At 34.6% G+C, this 23,292-nt stretch overlaps 3 protein-coding genes across 3 annotated transcripts; all 3 read right to left on the minus strand.

Annotated features, from left to right (window-relative positions):
• Positions 1-510: 510 nt before the first annotated feature.
• Positions 511-2,200, minus strand: LOC149383847 (small ribosomal subunit protein uS11z). The gene is made up of 6 exons (XM_089629394.1): positions 2,090-2,200; positions 1,469-1,591; positions 1,312-1,357; positions 1,101-1,186; positions 885-1,014; positions 511-788 (listed from the first exon to the last, which is right to left on the minus strand). The coding sequence occupies exons 1-6, from the start codon at positions 2,090-2,092 to the stop codon at positions 721-723; spliced, it is 456 nt and encodes a 151-aa protein (XP_089485520.1). The 5' UTR covers positions 2,093-2,200; the 3' UTR covers positions 511-720.
• A 4,416-nt stretch (positions 2,201-6,616) lies between these two features.
• On the minus strand, positions 6,617-14,153 carry LOC149383848 (ABC transporter A family member 2-like). Its single transcript, XM_089629029.1, has 16 exons — positions 13,741-14,153; positions 13,137-13,368; positions 12,429-12,598; positions 12,165-12,350; positions 11,474-11,569; positions 11,127-11,339; positions 10,890-11,049; positions 9,091-9,317; positions 8,866-8,983; positions 8,697-8,773; positions 8,491-8,580; positions 8,231-8,374; positions 7,863-8,141; positions 7,043-7,123; positions 6,815-6,965; positions 6,617-6,708 (listed from the first exon to the last, which is right to left on the minus strand). Exons 1-16 carry the CDS (start codon positions 14,110-14,112, stop codon positions 6,632-6,634), a joined length of 2,673 nt encoding a protein of 890 aa, XP_089485155.1. The 5' UTR covers positions 14,113-14,153; the 3' UTR covers positions 6,617-6,631.
• Positions 14,154-14,480: 327 nt separating this feature from the next.
• LOC149383849 (ABC transporter A family member 2-like) lies at positions 14,481-20,233 on the minus strand. Its single transcript, XM_089629248.1, has 16 exons — positions 19,758-20,233; positions 18,881-19,112; positions 18,613-18,782; positions 18,319-18,504; positions 18,130-18,225; positions 17,851-18,051; positions 17,567-17,726; positions 17,246-17,472; positions 16,847-16,964; positions 16,658-16,734; positions 16,478-16,567; positions 16,014-16,157; positions 15,587-15,901; positions 15,422-15,502; positions 15,154-15,330; positions 14,481-14,993 (listed from the first exon to the last, which is right to left on the minus strand). The coding sequence occupies exons 1-16, from the start codon at positions 20,124-20,126 to the stop codon at positions 14,715-14,717; spliced, it is 2,922 nt and encodes a 973-aa protein (XP_089485374.1). The 5' UTR covers positions 20,127-20,233; the 3' UTR covers positions 14,481-14,714.
• Positions 20,234-23,292: the final 3,059 nt, after the last annotated feature.

Genomic DNA, 23,292 nt, shown 5'->3' on the forward strand with positions numbered 1-23,292 from the left:
GTTATCAAAATTTCTCAGCATGGCAGTGAGGGTCGAGATTCGTGACACCCCATCGTTGGTATCCCAAACTTACCCGAGAATCCAACCCATCATGGGCAAAGTTTAACCTGTCGTTCTTCACAAAGGAGAGCGAGACACTGAAAGCCTTCTTCAAGAGCTTCACATTGGAAGACCATGCTCGTAGGACTGGTCAGCTTCAGCCGGATTGACTTCTACAGCCCTTAAGATCTCAATTTGGAGATGGGCTTGGACATTAAATCTAATCACCATTTATTTGGTTGGCCCAGTTTTCTATGTGAATTTTCATTATTTCTGAGCTTCACTACCCTATTCCTGCACTTTAGTCTTTTTAGCTTTGTTTGAATAGGTAAAAGTTGATTGCTACCTGCTACAACAAAATGAGAACTGATACGAGCATTGAGGCAACTACAGGCGTAAGACTAACTATAAATAAATACATAAAGCAACCAAAAGAAGAAAAGTACTATATCAAAAGAAAAACATAAAGAGTAGAAAGAAGAATCCGGAAATACTTTAATAATAATCCCACAAAACTCTTTTCTACTAGTTGAAAAGAAATCCTTGGCTAGAGATAAAAAAAAAGTACATATCATCAGTTCAAAACTTATAATGTAAAAAAGCATCAACCTAAAAAAAACAACTCAATCCCATCCATAACAGAAGCAAGATTTCAACAAAGATGAAGCAAGAAGATGAAGCTCACAGCCTCCTTCCTCTCCTTCCACCCCTTCGGCGAGTGCTGTCAGTAGGAATGGGAGTCACATCCTCTGCAACCCAAGAATTCAAACTTGTGTCATTTATTAAAACCCTCAAATTACAAGTTACATGTGACATTGACTGAGTTTGGACTAAAGGGTTCATACCAATGCGACCAACTCTCATTCCCGAACGAGCAAGAGCACGGAGAGCCGACTGGGCTCCTGGACCGGGAGTCTTTGTTTTGTTTCCACCGGTGGCACGGAGCTTAATGTGAAGAGCAGTGATACCCAACTCCTGCAACAACAAACCATAGCTTAGCACAGCCAAATATACATATATATATACCTTGAATACGTATGTGTACAAGGCCATGGATATACCTTGCATCGCTGAGAGACATCCTGAGCTGCAAGCATAGCAGCGTAAGGAGAAGATTCATCTCTGTCAGCCTTCACCTTCATCCCACCTGTAAAGCAGAGCATTTCACAACAACAAAAAAAATGTAAGATAGGAAAGTTAACAATCTAATGCGGTGAAAAACAGAGATGAGTCTCGTTCTAGTTTGTTGAATTTTTTTCAAAGTGGACCTACCGGTGATGCGGACGAGGGTTTCCCTTCCAGACAGATCAGTCACGTGCTGGATTAATATGAAATCGAATTAAAATTAAATTTTGAATCAGGTAATAGAAGAAACAATCACACAGATTTATAAATAAATAAATAAATAAAATAGGAGCGCTAGACTTACGATGAACGTGTCGTTGAATGAGGCAAAAATGTGAGCCACAGCAAAGACAAACTCTCCCTCCCTGACAGCTGGGCCGAGAGTAACAGTCTCTTCCTTGGGCTCTCTGTTCTTCCTCTTGGATGCCTGAGGAATAAAAAATCATAAGATGGGAATTCTTAAATCAGCATTAATGAAAATAGACCAATGCTATTCAAGTAAAAGCTCATTTATATTGCACGCTTGATAAGAAAATATCTATAAAGTCTACACACACTATATATGATATTCTGTTTCTGTTTCTACACCTAAAGCGAGAAGGTTGAAATCTGAAACAAGGTTTCTACAATCTACACGCCCAATAGATTGGTATCAAGCTCCAGAGAGTATACTACAATATTTAACTTCAATACCCATCAAGTACATATTAAAAAAAAAGCTGCACAGAAATTAAATGAAACAAAGACTAATGCACTTTGTAGCAGGAAATTATAGACCTCTATTGCTAGTGAGAAAAACTTGGTAAAGCTATTACATAGACTATAAATTTAGGGTTTCGATGAGTAAATGAGATTGCATTACCGCTCATCAAAACGTAACAGGAAATGAATCAGTAAGAATGATTCTGGGTTTCGAATTCCTTACCATGTTGTAACCGGAGCGAAGAGAGCGAAGAGAGCGAAGAGATTACAATCTGGGTTTTGGAGTGCTGATTATCTGGTAAAGAGACGATTTGAGGATGCGAGTAACTTCTCTTATTTATTTTGTGGCTTTGGCCTATCTTTTATTAATTTGCAATTTAATCCATTAGTTTTGACTTATATGATAAGGGCGAGCTAGTTTGTCTTTTTCTATAGACATTCCCATTTCCCATTTCTCATTTCATTGATTTGACACTTTTACCCTGTCATTCAAAGCGTCGTAGAAAGTTGGAAACGCAGTCACTAAATTTTATAATCGGTGGAGTACGCAATTTGTTACCGCACGTCTTTTGGTTGTGAGAATTTACTACCAATACAAAAAGTGTTTTAATAATATGAACACATTAAAGCGAAAGTGAAAAAAATCGAGTTATTTCCGACTTTTGTTGTGTTTTCCAACGAGTTTCGAACTCTGACTTCGACGAGTTATTTCGAAGTTCTTCTGAGCTTTATCTCTCATCCGATATGGTGTTGATTTTTTGCAGGTATGATTGAGTTTAGTGACCTCAAAACGTTTGTACTATCAATGGAAAATATCACAATCTCACTATTGTAGCTAATTACTTGATTTGATCATTAATGTGAGCGCGATTTTTGGCAATTAATGTGAGTTATATTTGGTCTAACATCGTTTGCTTAATGGAGCATATTAATGGAGAAATTATTTTCATTGATATCATAATTAATATGAAAATATTCTTGCATTCTCCCACTTGGTCCGTAAAACGAAACACTCAACAAAAAAGAAACACAATATATAAATAATGACGATAAGTTCTCTATGAGCGAGTATTATCTTCCATGTATTGCAATAAATCAAGTCTCTCAACTCAATAGCTTTTTTATTCTTTAGTGAATAAATCATATGTTTATTATAGGTCCACTTAAACGATATTTCTCGATAAATTTAAATGAATGTGCACAACAATATAAGAAAAATATCAAACTGAATAAGAATTTATTAGAAATACCCACCTTACAACGAAAACATTAGGAACCGTACCACTAAATTTATTTGATGGCATGTCTTTAGTTAAATGATCGACAATCCTCAAATCAGTGCTAATGTGTTGGATGACCACTTTATCATCTTTAAGACGTTCTCTTATGGCTAGATACTTGATGTCGATGTGCTTGCTTCGAATTCCACTTTTGTTATTCTTAGCCATAAAACAACATATGAATTGTCACAATACAACTTTAATGCCTAGAGTCGACAACTCTAAGCTCATATAAGAAACTCTTCAACCAAACACCATGAGATATAGCTTCAAAACAAGATACGAACTCAGCCTCCATAGTGGAAGTAGCAATCAATGTTTGCTTGGTGCTTCTCCAAGACACAGCTCCACTAGCTAGCATAAAAACATATCCTTAAGTGAATTTTCTTAAATCCATGCAGCGAAGTCAGCGTCAGAGTAGCCAACCACCTTAAATTCATCGGTTTGTCTGAAAATAAGCATGTAGTCATTTGTTCCTTGAAAGTATCTCATAACATTCTTTGTAGCTTTCCAGTGGTCAAGACCTGGGTTACGCTGATATCTACCTAATGCTCCAACAATATATGCAATGCCAGGTCTGGTACCTGAGCATACATAAGGCTTCCTACAGCGAAAACATATGCAATATATTTCATTTTTCCCTATTCAAGGTCATTCTTTCAGCATTGATCCAAACTGAATTTGTCACCCTTCATAATAAGAGCTATATTCGGTGAACAATCTTTCATCTGTAATCTCTCTAGAACTTTGTTGATATGTCTCTTGAGACATAAGATGCCAATGACAATGACATAAGATACACAGGCCTCGTGATCTTTCCCTATAAATTTTGATGCTAATGACATAATACGTCTCACCCATATCTTTAATATAAAGAAATTATTTCACCTCATACAGTATTCAGTTATCATCAGTCGCTAGCAAAATTTCATCCACATATAAAACAAGAAATATATCTTACTCCCATTAACCTTTTGATATATACCAATATCCATGACGTTCTCTTCAAAACCGAATGAAGTGATGAGGTCATGGAACTTTAAATATCATTGGCGAGAGGCTTGTTTCAAACCGTAAATAGATTTATTAAGCTTTCAGACTAAATGCCACAATCACTAGAGGAGAATCATTCAGGTTGTTTCATGTAAACCTCTTATTCCAGATCTCCGTTAAGGAAAACCTTTTTCACTTCCATTTGATGTAGCTCAAAATCAAAATGAGCTACTAATGTCACGATCGTGCGAACATAATCTTTCTCTGATACATGAGAAAATATATATTGTGTAGTCAATTCCTTCTCTTTGAGTAAACTCTTTGGCTACAAGTCTTGCCTTATGTCTCTAGATGTTGCCTTGTGGGTCTTTCTTTGTTTTAAAAACCCATTTGCATCCAATGACTTTTACACCACCAGACATCGCGACGAGATCCCAGACATCATTAGTTGCCATAGAGTTCATCTCTTCAGTCATTGCTTTGTGCTATAAGTTAGATTCCTTAGAACTTACAACTTGTAAAAATGTTTCGGGATCATTCTCTACTTCAATGTAGCAGTCAATTTCTTGTAGGTACACTTCATAATCACTGAGTATTGCTGGTCTTGTAACTGTAGTAGATCTTCGTAATGTTGCTTCATCATTCTCTCGAGGATCTTGTTGTTCAATTGGTTGTTCAATTGGTTATTCAACATGATCTGGATTCCTTAAAATTCTTGTGTCAAAGAGAAATATTTTGTGGATTTGATCAGCTTGACCACGTATCACGTGCTCATTTGTTATATGGAAGACAGTAGGATCCTTGCTTGCATGAAGTTGGATTTTGATTGGATAATGCGGATTCATTTTTTAAACACGTGGCGTATAAAACCTCATTTAATGGGAACTTGAATTCTGTATCTTCTTTTGGTGTCTTTCCAATCAAAATAAACTATATCATCTTTTTATTTATTTATTAGTTTATATTTATTTAAAAATAAATTAAAATAATTAAATTGACTTATTTTGATTAGAAGAACACCAAAGAGACATCATAAAAGGATTGAGTTCATTTAATGGTGCTTGATTACCCATTGCTTTTCCAATTAAAGCTCCTAAAGGTAAGATACCCGCTTGAATGGAAGTATACGAGAAAGTATTTTTGAAGGGGAAAAAAAAGTTAAAAAAAATTATATTACGACAAACTTTCATTACTTAATCCTACAAACTAACATATATCAAGTAAAATGTTTGTAGCAATAAAATGCACTCAATTTAACAAAAACAGACTGACTTAATATTTTTCTAGTAAAATTGATAATCAGTGAAAATAAGAAAGGGATAGAGTTGTTGGCATGTTGTATCGGAGAAGGAATTGAGAAAACGGGCTTAATTAATATTAAGCTTTTTTATGTTTTATTTAATTATTTAAGCAACTATATATAAAGCCTTTGATCATATATTTAGGGCTTTTAATTATTAATTAGGAACGAGCCCATAAAATCAAGTCCGTAGGTCTAAAACTGACCTATAAGTTGCCCCTATTATGCTCAGGAAGGTTTCAGTTTTGATTTTCTTGATTCAGCCGTCGAGACTCCTGGAGAACATCGTCTATATTCTCGAAGGTTCGGATGAGACTTTGTTTGTTGATTTCTATTCGATTATTATTAACGGGGATTCACGATTTGTGGATTCCCGTCGGCATATCATTCGCTGCGTTTGATTGTGTTTATCGATTTGATACATCAGAAAGTTATCTAACATATTGTGAATACATTATTAAATAAGCATAAAAGTTGTACATTTTCGTGTACGAATCACAATGCGAATCACATTATTTGTGGAGAACGAAGAGTAATTAGAATTTGAGATCTTTTGAGTTTGTCGTGAAAGAATAATTTTGTCCAAAATAGAAGAGGTAATATGCACTTATATCTCCAACTTTGAGGCTTTGTTTGGTAGGAAGGAGGGAAAAATGAGTGGATGAATTAAATAAGATGGAAAAGAAATGAAAAAAAAGTGATGGATTGTAATTTTCTCAAAAGTTGATTGATATAATGAGATGAAAGATTATTTTTCATCTATTTGTTGTTTGGTATAAATAAATAAAAGAGAGGAAATAAGATTATTATTGTAAAATAAAACAAATAAGCTCTCCTTTCTCACAATCCTTCCAAATTAGGCGGATTGATTTTCTGTGGGTCCCACGGATTTAAATCATTCTTACAATTATTTTCATCCTCTACTTTAAATATACCAAACAAGAGAAATTACAAATCCAACCACCAAAATCCATCTATATTAATCAATACTCCCTAAAATCAACTCTACCAAACAAGCCCTGAGTGTCACTTATTTGATACATTGATTTTTTTTTTTTTTTTTTTTTATAAAACTTATACATACAATGCCATTGGCATTTCATGTTGACGTTGATGATTTGATTTGGCATTAAAAAAAAAAACACTTCAATATATAATTATGGGCTGAATAATTAAGCTGGAAATTTTGTGTTCAAACGTTGAGGCAGTTTCTGCTTCTACACCACAGTCCTCCTCCAATTCTTTGCTGAGACTCTGGACTCGGGATATCTACATTGTCAATTTAAATTAGTAGAGGCTTCGTAACAAAAGAGAATGAACATATTACGAAGTTATTAATTAACATATAAAATTAAATCTCGTCATAGAGTTTTACCTGTGTCAATTCGCCTCTGAGCCGACTCGGTTTCTTGTTGTGAGTTCTTTGCAGCTACGTTTAAGAAAACTTCATGAAGAGTTGTGAGGCCGAGCTGTATGTTTGCCACGCCGAATTCTCTCGCTCTCTCTTGAAGCTCCGCATAAAAGTTCTAGTCGTAAAAAAATTAGGACTGAAATCGAAGCAAACTAACAATACATAGAAGGTGGGGAAAAAATTATTCTTTACCGGTAAAAGAATCTCTTTATCATGAGGAGTGACAAAAGTGATATAGACGCTGTTTTCCTCTTTTGGTACAACACCTAGTTTCTGTCACCAAAAATCCACCAAAAAATAAAAATAAAAATAAATAAATTGATAAGAAAAAGGAATTGACAATTTTTTTTTGTATCACGTAATTCACATTTTGTATATCTTGCCATGGTTTTTATGATGACACTAATCAGTTATGAACAACATGTCAGGTATGAGAAAAAAAGGAATGAAATTTTATGAGGATTAGAAAATAAGAATAATACAAAAGAAATCGATTTTCACAAAAGAAATTGATTTATTATAATAATTTTATCTTAAAATTTGTAGTAGAAGACTTTTCATATAATTTCCATTTTTTTGGAGGAGTGAAAAACGCTCGGTCAAAGTCAAACGTTTACCTTACGTTTCCTTCCAATTTTTTCTTCCCAGAGTCTTTCTTTGGGAATTGGAAACTAATACTATCTTTGATACTTAAATTTGTCACAAAATCACGTAAACTTGTCACAAAATTCTCTTTTTTTCATGACAAACTTTTCACAAAATGTAGTAAATTTGTGACAAAATTGATAATATATGTGTCAATTTTTTTCTTTATACAAAACTTGAAAATAGTAATATTGAGAACCGATTCCCTTGTCATTTTTACCCCATTTCCTTCAAACAATTTATTTCCTTCTCAATTCCCACCATACCATATAATGAGAATATGGCCTCTTTTTTCTATAGAAAAACAAAACCTTAAATTCAATTCCTTATACCAAAAATGAACGGCACAAAAAAATTTGTTTCTTACGTGTTTGAAAAATTCCTTCACGGCATCTCGGTGAGCTCGTCCATCATCAAGGCCTCCGACGAAGCTGACATGAGCGATGAAACCGGTCCCATATCGTAGCTTGAGCCTGATTGGGGTTCCGATGCACCTAAGCCTGCCATCTGTCATGATCCCGATCCGGTCCCCCAAAACATCGGCTTCTTCCATAGAATGTGTCGTTAGGATTATCGCGCGCCCTCGCTTCGCGTTCTCTATTATGTCCCAAATTTTCCTTCTCGCTATCGGGTCCGCCCCAGTTGTCTGATAAAAAAAAAAGACCGAAAATCGCGTAATTAAGTGATCGAATTAGGGTTTTGAGATAATAAGTAGTCATTTATTTATATTTTTACGGGTTCATCTAAGATGACTAGCTTTGGATCTCCGATTAGGGCTATTGCAACGCTGAGACGGCGTTTCATTCCTCCGCAGTAACTTCCGGCTCTAACTCGTGCTGCCTCATTGAGTCCCGTCTCCGCTAACAAGTTTTCGATTACCTGTATAATTAGGAATTTTAATTAATTAAGCATTTCATGTTAAAAGTTAAAGTACACAGAGGAAATCAAAAAAACAAAAGAGAATATATCTGAGCTATATTTATGTGTTCACATACCGAAGCTACTGAAGCTGGATTTATGCCCTTGATACTAGCAAATAGACTGAGATGATCTTGCCCGGTAAGTGACTCCCAAAGAATATCAAACTATATATATGTAGGCAAAAAAACAAATAATTAGGTAAAAAAAAAAAAAAAAAAAAAGCTGAAATTTTGCTAGGGAAATTTATTTTTTTATTATATTTTTTATTTTTGCAAAGCACCTGAGGACAAACTCCTATAGTTTTTCGGATATTCGACATCCCGATGGAGCTCCTCACGGAATTTCCATATATAAATGCTGTTTATATCATCAAACAAATACAGGTTTAATTAATTAGTTCTGACCATTTTCCATAATTACAAAATCTGAATGTAGACTTGATTAATTACCATCTCCACCAGCGACCCGTGTGAATCCGGTGAGACAATTTATGGTGGTGGTTTTTCCCGCTCCATTTGGTCCGAGCAGACAAAACAGTTGACCTTTATCCACGTTCAGCCATAACTCCTAGTTACAAAAAATAAAAAATGGACACATATATATCTTAATTAACTAATGACCACTTGTTAATTACCTCATCTTATATTATTGCTTTTATTATAAAAAAAAACTACCTTGAGAGCATGATGAGACAGAGTTTTCTTGCATCTGAAGCAACCGATTTCGGTGGTCTTTGGGTAAGTCTTTGATAGACCGCGGATGTGAACGGCGACGCCTAAGTCGTCAACTTGGTTCCTCGTCTGCGCTTTTACCATTCTCTCCTCTTCTGCCACGTCCTCGTCATCTGGGGCCAGAAATCCCTCCTCGTTGCACACGCGAGTACAACTACAAACATTACCCTCTACGGAACAAATATATCAATATTATTAATCATGAAACAATATTAGAGTAAATATTTGAATACGCCCCTATAAAAATTAGTAGTGCCATAAAAAATTTATTAGTCTAAAATTTTTGTATATACTAAATGTGGTGATCAATTTGACTTGTGGGACCCATATAACAGGTAGGGTCCAGCTTGGCCCGGCCCAACCATGAGGGAGATAAAACATTGACTTTAGGCCTCGTGATTCAAGAAGGCCCATACTTGGCAACTTAACAGCATACAATTTAAAATATATATATATATATATATATGTATACATTAAAAAGCTGTCTACACTCATATCATCTTATGTTTTCCTTTTCTATTCGGGTTACATAGGCCCACTGATCACTATTGATTTGCTGAGTCATTTTTAATGGACCCATTTTGTAACTACAAAAAAACTTTCTCCCCCAAACATTAAACTACACTGCTTTTTTTTTTCTTACTGTTTTTTTTTCCATTTTTTTTTAATTAAGTCACACACAGACACTGACACATACTATTAAACGATGCATTACCCTTCAAATTATAAACATGCAAATTATAAACAATTTATATATATATATATATATATATATATATATATATATATATAAATATATACAATGGCAGACCCAAAAGTCTTTTTTAGGGAGGGCCGAAAAAAAAATTAACTGTAAAAAAAAAAAAAAAATTTGTTTGAAAATTATTTAGGCTGAAACTTTTGATTGGAGAGGGGTCAAGGCATCCTCACCCTTCTACCTGGGTCCGCCACTATATATATATTCTTCAAAATTATGTTTCTTTTTTATTGCAAATAAAATATAAAGAAGTCTATTACCATTTGTATTTTGTATTTGTTTATTTATTGTCTTTGTTTCTACTCTGTATTATCTATGTTGTTCGCCTCATAAATATCAATTAGACATTAATTTTGTGTACTTTTTTGTTTCTGATTGTTGTATATTGTCAATAATTGTTGGTTTGGCTTAATTTTTAATATAAATAAAGAATAATTATATCCACTTCTAATAAAAATTATCAATATCGTAGTATGATAAAATTAAGAAAAAAAAGAGAAGGTGGTTTATGTTTTTTTTTTTTTTTTGAATAAAAAGGCCCTATTTGGAACGTTCGTTTTAGGCCCCGAAACGTATTAAGTCAGCCCTGATCCTATGTGAGAGCATCAGGACTATCACTGCGTTGAATATTATCATTTTTGGATCAATTTGAATGAAAGTATTCACGTCCTCTTTTAGTGTCTCCTTTTATATCTTTCAAATTAAATTAGCTAGGAAAAATAATGACATGTCATAATAAAATTTAGTTGGAATGACATTTTTTAACGCGACACAATAAAAGGACATAGAGGATCCAATTTCTCAAATTATTATTATTTTTTCTTTGGGCACTAGCTACTCAAAAATTAAATGATCTCTAATTTAACTTATATCGTTTCAAAGTTGTTGTTTTTTTTTTTTTAAATTATTTCTCAATCTGATTCTCTATTGTCAAATCTAAGCTACATGATCACGTTGTAATTAAAATTGTAAAATTTGTACAAACCTTCAACATTGTAGCCACCTTTCCCGGTCCAATATTGGAGGTTCAGAAAATAAAGCATCGATTTTCTGGCCCCGAACGGATTTGGGACGACGTTGTCCAAATATATTGCACATACAAGCCAAAACAAGAAAGTGACCAGAAGCCACACACATACATCACTCTGCAAAAAAAAAAAAAAAATCACTAGTTACTATTTTATTTTTCTTTCTATTATTGAAAATTATTGAGAAAATGTACCATATTCATAACGCATTGACCATGGTTACTTGCAGAACAATTCTCGCCCGCCATTTGTCCGCCCCATCCCGTGCTGATATCATGACTGGAAGGGATTGCTTGGCTGAGAAGCAATAGAGCTTTGGCTAGAAGATTTGGCGGGAATAATGACCATATGATTTGGTACATTTTCGAAATTCCGTGGGTGTAAGGGAACCCGAAAACTGTGACAAGCTGCAAATATTGAAACACAAAAAATAAATAAATAAATAAAATAAAAAAATCAGAACATAATGTGACACACGTCCATAGTGATCATGATTTAATAGATTCTGTGTATATGTGTATGTATATGTATATTTCCTTGCCTGAGTCATCGTGCCAATTATAAAAATAGAGAAACCAACGGTCGTCGACGAAGATGACATGCTTATCAAGGATGATAGCATGTAGGCGAATCCAAGCTGTGTGTGACAACATATATTAATCAATAAATTGGATACAAGTTCAATTCTTACTAAGTTAATAACCACAGTTTTTATAAATTCAATACATATATTTCTAAAAAAAAAAAAAATCAGTACGAAATTGCATAACTCGTGATCTAAAATTGTAAACCTCTATTTTTAATAAATTCAGTACGAATGCGAATATTTTAACGAGGCGATTAATGTTTACACATGTAAAGACCTATTTCTGATACGTATTAACTGTGATTTATATATATATAAAAAAAAAAACTACATACGAATTTTAAAAGAAATATATTTATTTAATTTATAAAACTTATGTTTATTTTCTTTAGGAAGGATCTGAAATTACACACTTACCCACTTAGTCCAATATCAATTTTTCAACTTTATCATTTTTGTGTCTCTATGTATCACTCTTATAAAAAAAAAAAAAAAAAAAAAAAAAACCACATCATCACTTTTATTTTATTATTATATCATTTTGTTTAAAATTGAATTAAAAGTGACGACGTGGCATATTTTTATTGAGGGATACGAAAGTGGGACAGACGAATTGCGTTCTAGGAAAAGGAAGAAATGGTGATACCATGCTGAGCTGGAAGAGAAAAAACACGAGAAAGACGACCACGAAGCTGTTTCTAAGGAAGATTTCGAATTGAAAAACCAAGCCGAATAGGACTATGAGAAGCGTCGACACAAACGCGAAAATCATATCGAAAGTGAGCCACGAGAGCCAGTATGCCGAATCATAGAGGCCCATCATCGTCATTGCCTGCGAAAAAAGAGAGAGGTCAAGAGACTTTGATACAAATAGATAGATAAATAGATAGATAGATAGATAGATATATACTTGACGAAGTTTGGTCTCCTTTTCAGAGATCAAGGCAGTCATCTGAAAGACGAAATTGAACATAGCGGTGGCGAGGAAAGACGCCGGTCCGGCCGAGTCCAAGGCTGAGAGAATTTCCATCGCAGGATGTGCGAATTCCTTGATGGTCACAACCCAGCTAAAATTGGGAACTGAAATTCCATATAGGATCATAATGTCACACACTTATTAACATTACAAGTCACTCATATTTTGTTAGACACGGGAAAATGGGCAACAGTTAAATAAATGAACAAATATATACAAGGTACCTAATTGAAGAATAGTTTGGACCCTTGATGTCTCCAATTATATTATAATCTAATACATCATCGCGTGTATTTTAATTTTACATATATTTTATAATTCAGAGACTACATAATTTAACTAATTTAATTGGAGAGACATAAAACGAGCTAAAAAAAGAAAGAAGAGCAAACTATTTGAATTCACAAATGAGTTAGCTAGAAAACACTGACGGATGCTCCCCTTGAACTTTAAAAAAATTTAATTTTACCCCAATATCTTTATCAAATGTTGTATTTATAGTCCAAAACTATATATATATATATATATTTTTATAAATTTGTCCCCCGTGAAATTACACCTCGAAGAAGTGACCTAGTGATTTGCCCCTCCCAAACTACTTAATTAATTAGGAAAAAAAAAATTCACTAATAATAATCACACCTCGAAGAAGAGACCTAGCGATTTCACGCTCGGCCGCGATCTGAAGAGGGATTTGGAACTTGAATGTTGGATCTTCATAGACTCCTCTGCGCAGAGCCGCGGTGGAGTTGATCTGCAACCCATAGCTGATCGCATTCCCGCTTCTCTCCGCAAAATGCAAACCTCCCGGGGTTCGCATCTGATTCACGTTCAGCCACGCATCCACTTCCGCCACCGTTCTAAACGATTTCACCTATAAAAATAATTTATTATCCAACAAAATGTCAAAACTATCCTTGGATTACAAAAATTGTTATCCAAAAAAAAAAAAACCTCTCTCTAAAGGCCTAAACCTTACAACTATTGCCATTGGCAGTGAAATTTTGTTATTTCAATCAATAATCAATAACTACTTGTTTCATTTTCAAACTAACTCCTACCGTAATATTCTAATGACGTCATAGATGGCCAATTGGATTGATAAAACCACCTCTACAATTTTGAAGTGTATATAACTCGTGCATTTTTTTTTAACACACCAACTATAATTTGTTTTAAAAATTTAATATTATGCCCTAACAATTTTTTATTATTATTATTATTATTATTATTATTATATATATACCTTGGATGAAGGAATTGGCCTCCCGGGATTGTTATCCATGATAGCGCGGACGATGCTATGAACCCTATAGCTATCGTTTCCGCTCCAAACAAAGTCGAAACAAGGAAGCTTGACGAAGAATTTATCCTCGCACGGCGGGATCGGAGGAGACACGAGGCCCGGAGGGTTCTTCAGGTTCATGTTGGAGGACAGAGAGCCGTACGAGGCCTTGGCCGTGGTTTGGATGAAGAAGACGAGCAAGAAGAAGAAGAAAGGAGCGATTAGCCTCACTAAACTGGCTCCCTTGTTCCGCCATGAGAGCAACAAGTTCTTCCACAAAAGAGCTTTGTATTGTTGGACTAGAAGTTTCAAACCACTCGTCTCTATCTCCATTTCCTACGTATACACTTATACACTATGTGTACGTACGTACCATTGCCCACTGACCAAGCGAGGATGATGATGAGATCAGATATAACCTTGTTTCCTTTTCTTCTTTATTTATTTATTAATAGTTACAAACCGAATAATGTGTAACTAGATCACATGAAACGAAAAAATCTCTGATTTTCGTTATACTAGTTGGTTAGCGAAAAATACATTTTTCCCTCGCTCAAAACTATTCATATGGTTAAAAACATATCGGCTTCTCCGATATTATTGTTATTATTATCCACTTTGTTAAAAGGGTAGTTCAGCAAAGACGAGAATAAAGCTATAAATATGTAATTACCGATGTAGGCATAAAAAAAATTACCCCTTATTACGCAATTTTGAGGTTGTATACCACTATAACTTTCTTCACAGGAAAATTTTTACACATGAACACTTGTAACAACAAACACCGATCGACTCAATCAATCAAAGCAAAAGCTAAAAAAAAAAATAAAAAAACAAACTGGACCAGGATAAGAAGCGTTAATGAAGAAGCCCCTATTTAAAAACTACAATCAACAAATGTGAGTGTAAATATAATAATGTTATTATACAAAAGATCAATATGTGTGCGTATCCGTAGTGTTGAGGACTTGATAGGTGTCGAGCATGACGCCGTGAAGCACAATGGGTCTCCGGCCAAAGGTACTCCTGTGCGGAGTGTGGGCCGAAGAAGCCATTGGATCGACGTTCAGAGGTATCGGAGTTTCGTCGGTGTGCCCAGAAACGCAGAGAGAACCGGAATCGTCCTGGTTCCAGAATACCTCCACCATTAATCCTCTCGGTGTCTCTGCGCACTCTGTCCCCGGAATCCCCACAAACCTAGCTCCCACTGGTATCTGCACATTCATGTTATAGTATGAATATCAATTTTTGTTTTTCTTTAACTTACCAAAACTGATTTAGTGAGCTACGACTTGACACGAGTCGGGGATGTTGTGGTTTATTATAAGTTTTTAAATGTTGAAATGCACACTGGATTTTTCTTGGGACTTTTACCTTCAATGAGGTTCCGGATGTGAGGGTGAGAGGGACTAGTCTTCCCTCGGATGTGGCGTCTTCAAGCTCGGCTTGCCTTGCAATGTTCAAAAAGACTTCTTCCAGTGTTGTCAGACCGAGTTGAATGTCGGTTATGCCAAATTCATTCTCTCTGTCTTGGAGCTCCGTAAAAAATTGCTGCTCGTATTTTCCGAGGATACACAGATCATTATTAGACTCCAGCAAAAGAAAAAAAAAATCAGACGCAGAGAGTGAGGCAGAATTGTACTTGCAAAACTGTTTCTTTATCGTGAGGTATGACGAAAGTCAGAAACGATTTGTTCTCTTCCTTGGGTACGACGTCTAAATGCTGTCGGTAATACATTTTTCCTGGTCAGAACTCGAGACTAACTGATTGTAAACGTTATGGTGAGATCACTTATTCTATACGTACGTGTTTGAAGAACTGTTTCACATCCTCGTGGTGATGAGTAGTCGTGTCGTTGACCGTGTATCTCTCAGGAGTAGGTGTTTGACCGTTGGAGCCGCTGAAGCTCACATTAACAATGAAACCGGTCCCGAACCGCGACTTCAATCTTATCGAGGTCCCAATGCAGCGAAGCCTTCCCTTTGCCATTATTCCAATGCGGTCACTCAAGATATCAGCTTCTTCCATAGAATGCGTGGTTAGGATTATCGCACGGCCTTTCTTAGCGTCCTCTATGATGTCCCACACGTGCCTTCTCGTGATTGGGTCCATACCAGTCGTCTGCGTTTCAAATAAGCTTGACTGTAAGGATTATGGTAAAAAGAAGAGAAGACTGAAAGAAAAATGGTTAGATAGAGAAAAACAGAACGGTTTCAAATGTTTTTTTGCATACCGGCTCATCTAGAATAACCAATTTTGGATCACCGATCAGGGCTATTGCTACACTGAGACGGCGTTTCATTCCTCCACTGTAACTCCCGGCTCGCACTTTGGCTGCCTCGGTTAGTTTCACATCTTCAAGTGACTTCTTGATTATCTGCGCTTCAGCAGTATTATGTTAGAACTCTAGATAAATAAATTGTTAATTCATTGTTCAAGGTTAGAATTAGTAATAGTGAGAGTTGTTAGTCTATAAACAGAGGTTGGAAATAGTCATTTAGGAGGGAACGAATTAATTTTGTGAAAAGTTTAGCCTTTGGATTTCAGGTCTCTCTCTCAAATATATGTTTCTCTTATATTTTCTATTGTTTTGAAAATGGAATGCAGAAGGTTCAAATCACATGTAATTAAAAGCCCAAAGTAAAGAATTTTCTTTAATCATCGATAGCTTTCATAAGAGTAAACAGGGTAACGTACCGAGTTTATTGAAGATGGTGGTATACCCTTAATACTAGCAAACAGTTCTAGGTGCTCTTTGCCGGAAAGTAAATCCCAAAGAATATCAAACTACGAAATGGACAAAGATACAAAAATAAGTCTCGAGTTATAAACTTTTTATGTTGCTCAATGGTCCCTGGGGCAGAGAAAGAGGATAACCTGAGGACAAACTCCTATCAGTTTCCGGGATTTAGACATACCGATAGAGCTTCGTATGGATGACCCATATATCAATGCTGTTGAAAGTTGTAAATTTTATATCATACTTTGTAGAGTACACGGAAGATAATTTGGTTGATAAACACAAAAATAAAAAATAATAAAAAATAGGATTTTGCTAATAATTACCATCTCCACCAGTCACTGGTGTAATTCCAGTCAAACAATTGATGGTTGTTGTCTTTCCTGCTCCGTTAGGTCCAAGTAAACAAAACAACTGATCCTTTGGAAAGTTCACCCATAAGCCCTGAAGGTTTAGACCAGAAAAATCAGACTAAAAAAATCACTTTGCTTTTGTGACCAACGATTTCTGCTTAATGCAACGCAGTTAGTGGTGATAAAAACTAAATCAGGTAATAGAATCTAATCATTTGTTGTGCTGAAATTTTCGTAGACTAGACAAAAATAACATTTCTACGGTATTAAAGAAACCTAGTGAAGATAAAGAATTAATAATCCAGATTTTAGTTGAGCCTACTCCAACCTAGATACAAGTAAAACTCATAGTTGAGCCTTGTCATTCTCTACCTTGATAGCATGGTATGGGGCCTTTTTCTTGCATTTGAAGCAACCAATGTTCGTTGACCCGGGATACGTTTTTGCTAAGCCGCGTATTTGAACTGCGATATTTGGATCCTCAACACCTTCATGAGATTGTTGTTTCACTAGATTCTCCTCTTCTTGAACATCTTCATCATCTGGACTACTAAGTTCCACCCGTGGGGCAGAGCCAAAGCAGCTGAAAACGCCGCTATCTATAAAGAGGCAATGAAAAATAAATATCAGACTCATGGTATATCACAACAAGAGACGATCGAGAGGAAACAAATAACATAATCCAAGCTTTACCTTTCACTTTGTTTCCACCTTTTCCCGTCCAGTATCCGGGTTTCAAAAAGTAAAACGGTGATTTTCTTACACCAGATGCATTTCGAATGACATTATCCAAGTAGATTCCCAGCAAAGACCAGAGGATAAATGTCCCCACAAGCCACTTATAAATATCATCCTGTCAAGGAGTTTTTTCAAAAGAGAAAGGAGACTATATCAGTGAATAGCAAAGATCTAGTACAAATTCCTCAAACATGAAAAAGGAAAATTTTCGAATTTTGAGAATCAGTGATTGGACGTACAATTGTTATCACACAGTCATCAGAGTTTGGTGGACATTCAGTTCTTCTACTCCAGCTAATCCCGTCGTCCTGAGGAGTTGCGGTTGCGCTAGCGAGTAAGTCCAGAGCTTTAGCTAGAAGATTAGGCGGGAAGAGAGACCAAATATTTTGGTATAGTGTTTTGATGCTGTCATTGTAGGGAAATCCGAATACTGTAACAAGCTGCAGTGAAACATGAAATTATGTCGTTTAGTCGTGTAAACATTTCTTTAACTGATGATCAATAGAGAGAAATCCTACCTGAGTCAGGAAGCCGATAATGTATATAAAGAAACCAACAGATGTAGCTGAAGATGCCTTGTTGATGAACGTCGAAAACAAAAAAGCAACTCCGAGCTGCGATCCAAAGTTAAAATATGAAACATAAGCCTTGCCAAAGTGGACTAAGCATAAAAAGTAAACAAGTTTGGTAACATAAAATGGCGTTACCATGTTTATTTGGAACAGGAAGAACACGAGAAATACAATCGCAAAGCTGTTCTTCAAGAAAAAGTCAAACTGAAACATGATTCCAAAGACAACGATAAAAAGCGACGAGAGAAGGGTGAGAATCCCCTCCCACGTGAACCACGAGAACCAGTATGCAGAGTCATAAATACCCATAAGAGTCATTGCCTGTCGATTGGGACAAAGAATCGCAGAGAATCAAAAACCAAATCACCTTAACACAGTAAACGCTAGTCAATTCGTTTAATCTTTACTAAAAGGGTATGTGATCAATACCTGTCGGAGTTTTAGTTCTTTCTCGGAGACCAGAGTACTTATTTGAAACACAAATCCAAACATGGCAGTCGCAAGGAAAAACGACGGTCCTATACTGCCCACCGCGGAGAATATTTCTTGTGCAGGGTGTGCGAATTCCTTCAGTGAGACAACCCAGCTAAAGTTCGGAGCTGAAAATAGAGTCCTCGATGAGAAACACATCAGTGAACAAAAAAGAAAATTAATAAAATTAAATAAGTTATCCTAACAGCTTGAGACAAGGCAATACCTCCGAGCAGAGACCTTGCAATCTCGCGCTCCGCGGCAATCTGGAGAGGAATTTGGAACTTGAGCGTGGGATCTTCAAAGATTCCTCGTTTCCGAAGCGGAGTCGAGTTCGTCTGAATTCCGTAGCCAAACACAGTAGCATTTCTGTCCATGAAATGCAAAGCTCCAGGGCATTTCATTGGATTCTTGAACAGATGATCATCCAGTTCCTCTGGGGTTCTAAATGATAAGACCTGCAAAAACAAAGACACGTACATAGTTCTTTCATAGCTCAATATATCTTCTAGCAATCGAGATTTTTGGCTTCTGTGAATTTTGCAAGAGTACTTTTTTTTTTTTTTTTACTTTGTATAATATTGAAATTTAATAATTTTTATAGATATCCAGTTTTGGTTTGGGTCACATTTCAGACAGATAAACGAGAAGACTTGCACAAAGAGCAAAGTTTTGGAACGAATACCTTGTGCTTCAACAGTGGACCAAATTAATCGACCTAAACTTGCCACGTGGCGAAATTTGGTTCGTTGAAATAAGAGTAATACAGTCGATAATAATAGTGAAAAAGTAGGTAATGATAAATGATAAATTAATGCTTCGATTTTCTTTCTGGTTTTACTTTTTCGTTTTGTCCTTTTCCCGGGGGAATGAAACAGAAGACAACTATCCTCTAAAAGGATCCGAGTGACCTTCAACATTCGGATTTTTTTCAATTTCAATTTATTTTTCCGAGAAACAAACAGAGGAAATAAAACCGCAATTTCATATCATTTTTTTTAAATCACTGAGAAATCAATATGACATTTCCGTTTTCACTGTTCTCTTAAACATGCACAAAAAAAAAAAATGAAATCATCTATCGGTGTTGAACATTTACATACCTTACCGACGGGAATCTTCCGGCCGGGATTGTTATCTCTGATGGCGTCGACGATCCTCTGAGCCCTAGCGCTGCCATTTCCGCTCCAGACGAAGTCGTGGCAGGGAAGCTTGACGTAGAACTTGTCCTCGCACGGCGGGATCGGAGGCGAGACGAGAGATTTGGGCTCGGAGACGCTCTGGTACAGCGTCGACGACGCGAAGCGGGACTCGAACGCCTTCTGGATCGCGAAGATGAGGAAGATGAAGAAGAGCGACGCGAAGAGCTGAAGGAACGTGGCTGTCTTGTTCCGCCATGAGAGCAAGATGTTCTTCTTTAGCAGAGCTTTGTATTGCTGGTACAGCAATGGAAAGCCTCTCTGCAAATTCATATCCAAAGCCGATTTAATCTTATTGATATTATTATTATTATTAATGTTTTGGTTTCTTGGGTTTTGGACTGTTTGGATTCTGAGAAAGAGAATTGAAGGACTGGTTTGAAAAGCGCGGTTTTAGCCGAGAATTATAGAGGACGGTAATTTGCTGCCCTTAGTTACGGTATTATCAATCGGACATGGTTTTCCGTTAATTTACGAGATCGCCATTTGTTATTTTTGTTTGACTTGTCTGTTTTTTTAAATTGATTATTTGACTTGTCTAACAAACGCGTATTATTTATTTTGCTTTTATACCTGTAACCGTAAGATTAACAAGTGTATAACATAATATCTATAACATAGATAATAAAGAGGAACTCTCCCCCAACTTTCATTCTGGGGCCGCCACGTGGCGTCTCCAGGAGGCGAGTGACGGCCTTTTAGTTTTTTTTTTTCTTTGTCTTTTTCCCGTTTTTTTTTTTTTTTTTGCCCTGCCTTTTAGGTTTTTTTTTTTTTTTTTCTTTTCTTTTCTTTTCTTTGCCTTTGCCGGTTGAGGTTTTTTTTTTCTTTTCTTTTTTCTTTTTGCCTTTGCCTTTTTGGGGTGGTTTTTTTTTTCCAATCTATTTTGTAAAATTAAAAATTTATGTATATTGTTTTTTTTTCTCCCTCTCTCATCAATATATTTTGTATAATTTTTTTTTTATTTTATAATCATAATTACTGATGCTATATTATACTATATCAATAACATACATTATTTTGAGTGTATATTAGTTTTATATTTTCTTTATTAGATTATCTTTTTTTTATCTTTGATATTTATTACCATTCACCTTATATGTGTCTCCATATTTCATTAGTTCGTTTTTTTTTTTGTTTTTTTCCAATCTATTTTGTATTTTTTTATATATATTGTTTTTTTTCCTCTCTCTCATCAATATATTTTGTGTAATTTTTTTTATGTTATTTTATAATCATAATTACTAATGCTATATTATACTATGGCCCCGTTTGACATATCTTTGTTTTTTTAAAAAGTGCTTTTATAAAAAACTGTTTTTTTTTCAAAAAATGACAAAGTGTTTGGTAAACTGTTTATAAAACAGTTGTTTCTGGTAACAAAAACTGATTTAGCGTTTGGTAAAATAAATATATTATAGTAAAAAAACTAAAATAGTTATGTTCTTAATAATTAAATAATAATTATTGAATGCTTATTTGTATACATATATATAAATAATATTTTTTACGATGATATTACAGTAATTTATATAGCAAACTTAAAAACACTTTTTCTAAAAGTTAAGAATCCTAGCTTTTCTATCTCATGTACAAAATCTAAAAACGTTTTTGAAAATTTTTGTAAAAACAGTTTTGTCAATCACCGGATAAACAGTTTTTTTTCTTTCTAAAAACAAAAACAAGATTTTTTTAATCCCAAACAAACGTAGCATATATCAATAACATACATTATTTTGAGTGTATGTTAGTTTTATATTTTCTTTATTAGTTTCTCTTTGATATTTATTTTTCTTCACCTTATATGTGTCTCCATATTTCATTGGAAAACGAACGCAAGTCTTATTTACCCATGAAAGTCTAATCAATGTACAAAATAAATTTTTTACATTTTATTATTCGTTTATGATATGCTTATTTATATACATATATATATATATAAATAATATTTTTTACGATGATATTACAGTAATTTATATAGCAAACTTAAAAACACTTTTTCTAAAAGTTAAGAATCCTAGCTTTTCTATCTCATGTACAAAATCTAAAAACGTTTTTGAAATTTTTTGTATAAACAGTTTTGCCAATCACCGGATAAACAGTTTTTTTTTTCTAAAAACAAAAACAAGGCTTTTTAATCCCAAACAAACGTAGCCTATATCAATAACATACATTATTTGGAGTGTATGTTAGTTTTATATTTTCTTTATTAGTTTCTCTTTGATATTTATTTTCCTTCACCTTATATGTGTCTCCATATTTCATTGGAAAGCGAACGCAAGTCTTATTTACCCATGAAAGTCTAATCAATGTACAAAATAAATTTTTTACATTTTATTATTCGTTTATGATTTTTAAGGGTTTTTTCTTAATTGCCGGTTTCTTTGGTGTCCATTGTTTACAAATCTTGATAACACAAATTAACCTCTACAAATTTTACTTGTTATTATCGTTATAATATGCTAAAATCATTCGCGCATAGCGCGATGCTAAAAAACTAGTAATATTAGTAATATCACATTCTAAAGCAGTCTGCAGACAAGACATTTTAAATTGTTTTAGAAAATATAATTTGAGTCATTTAAAAAAAATTAGTATTCTTTGAAAACATACAATGTACGATTATTCCATTTTAATATTAATAATATACTTGTTGTTTTTAACTAGTCATTAATCTTGGGCAACAAGATAGAAGAAATCTGAAATTTTCATACGGTCAACACTATTCACGTAGCCTGAAATTCCATTCTAAGTTTCACGGAACTAGAATTTCAGATATCTTTCTCTATTGTTCATCCGAGTTTTTAAATGTTTTAATTTTTAATTTTTAATTTTTTTAAATAAAATATATTTTAAATTTAATTTTTATTATTTGTTAATTTTGTGAATAGTGTATAACATTAATAAGAGAACATTAATAAAATACATGCATAACATTAATTAAACACAATATATACCAAATAAAATACACATAAATTATACTAATAAAATACAAATACAATCTCAATAAAAATTAAACTTAACACACACAACATAATAGAAAAAAAAAAAAAATACAAGTGCATGCAATCATGGTAGGAGAATCACGTTTTTGGCAAAGAAATGTGTTGCATGACATAACAACTGCATGCATTATTATGCACAATATGATAAGAGAAGAGGCGCACTACAAGAAATACCACATTTAGCGACGAAACTATTAGCGACGACTTAATCGTCGCTAATAAATCGTCGTTAATCACCCTTTTAGCGACGATAATATCGCCGCTGATTGTTTGGTGCCAAAAATATTGAAGTTTGACAGCAAAGATAATTAGCGACGAATTTATCGTCGCTAATTGTTTTTTGTCGTCGCTAAGTTCGCGGGAATATAATTAGCGACGATTTTATCGTCGCTAATTATTTGTGAATTCATTTAGCGACGATAATATCGTCGCTAATA

This window comes from Urtica dioica, chromosome 10, assembly GCF_054948205.1.
Source record: "Urtica dioica subsp. dioica isolate 48M chromosome 10, U.dioica_male_clone48M_v1_H2, whole genome shotgun sequence".
Lineage (NCBI taxonomy): Eukaryota > Viridiplantae > Streptophyta > Magnoliopsida > Rosales > Urticaceae > Urtica > Urtica dioica.

Coding starts and splice junctions, on each gene's coding strand:
- LOC149383848 (XM_089629029.1), bottom strand. CDS start 14,112: ATGGAGATAGAGACGAGTGGTTTGAAACTTCTAGTCCAACAATACAAA. Junction 9,318..10,889: donor AGGTGGCTACAATGTTGAAG/GTTTGTACAAAT, acceptor TTTGTTCCGTAG/AGGGTAATGTTTGTAGTTGT. Junction 8,984..9,090: donor TGTCTCATCATGCTCTCAAG/GTAGTTTTTTTT, acceptor TTTTGTAACTAG/GAGTTATGGCTGAACGTGGA.
- LOC149383849 (XM_089629248.1), bottom strand. CDS start 20,126: ATGAATTTGCAGAGAGGCTTTCCATTGCTGTACCAGCAATACAAAGCT. Junction 18,783..18,880: donor TGCAAGGTCTCTGCTCGGAG/GTATTGCCTTGT, acceptor CTCTATTTTCAG/CTCCGAACTTTAGCTGGGTT. Junction 16,735..16,846: donor ACCAGTGACTGGTGGAGATG/GTAATTATTAGC, acceptor AACTTTCAACAG/CATTGATATATGGGTCATCC.
- LOC149383847 (XM_089629394.1), bottom strand. Junction 1,187..1,311: donor AACCCTCGTCCGCATCACCG/GTAGGTCCACTT, acceptor TCTGCTTTACAG/GTGGGATGAAGGTGAAGGCT. Junction 789..884: donor AATGAGAGTTGGTCGCATTG/GTATGAACCCTT, acceptor CTTGGGTTGCAG/AGGATGTGACTCCCATTCCT.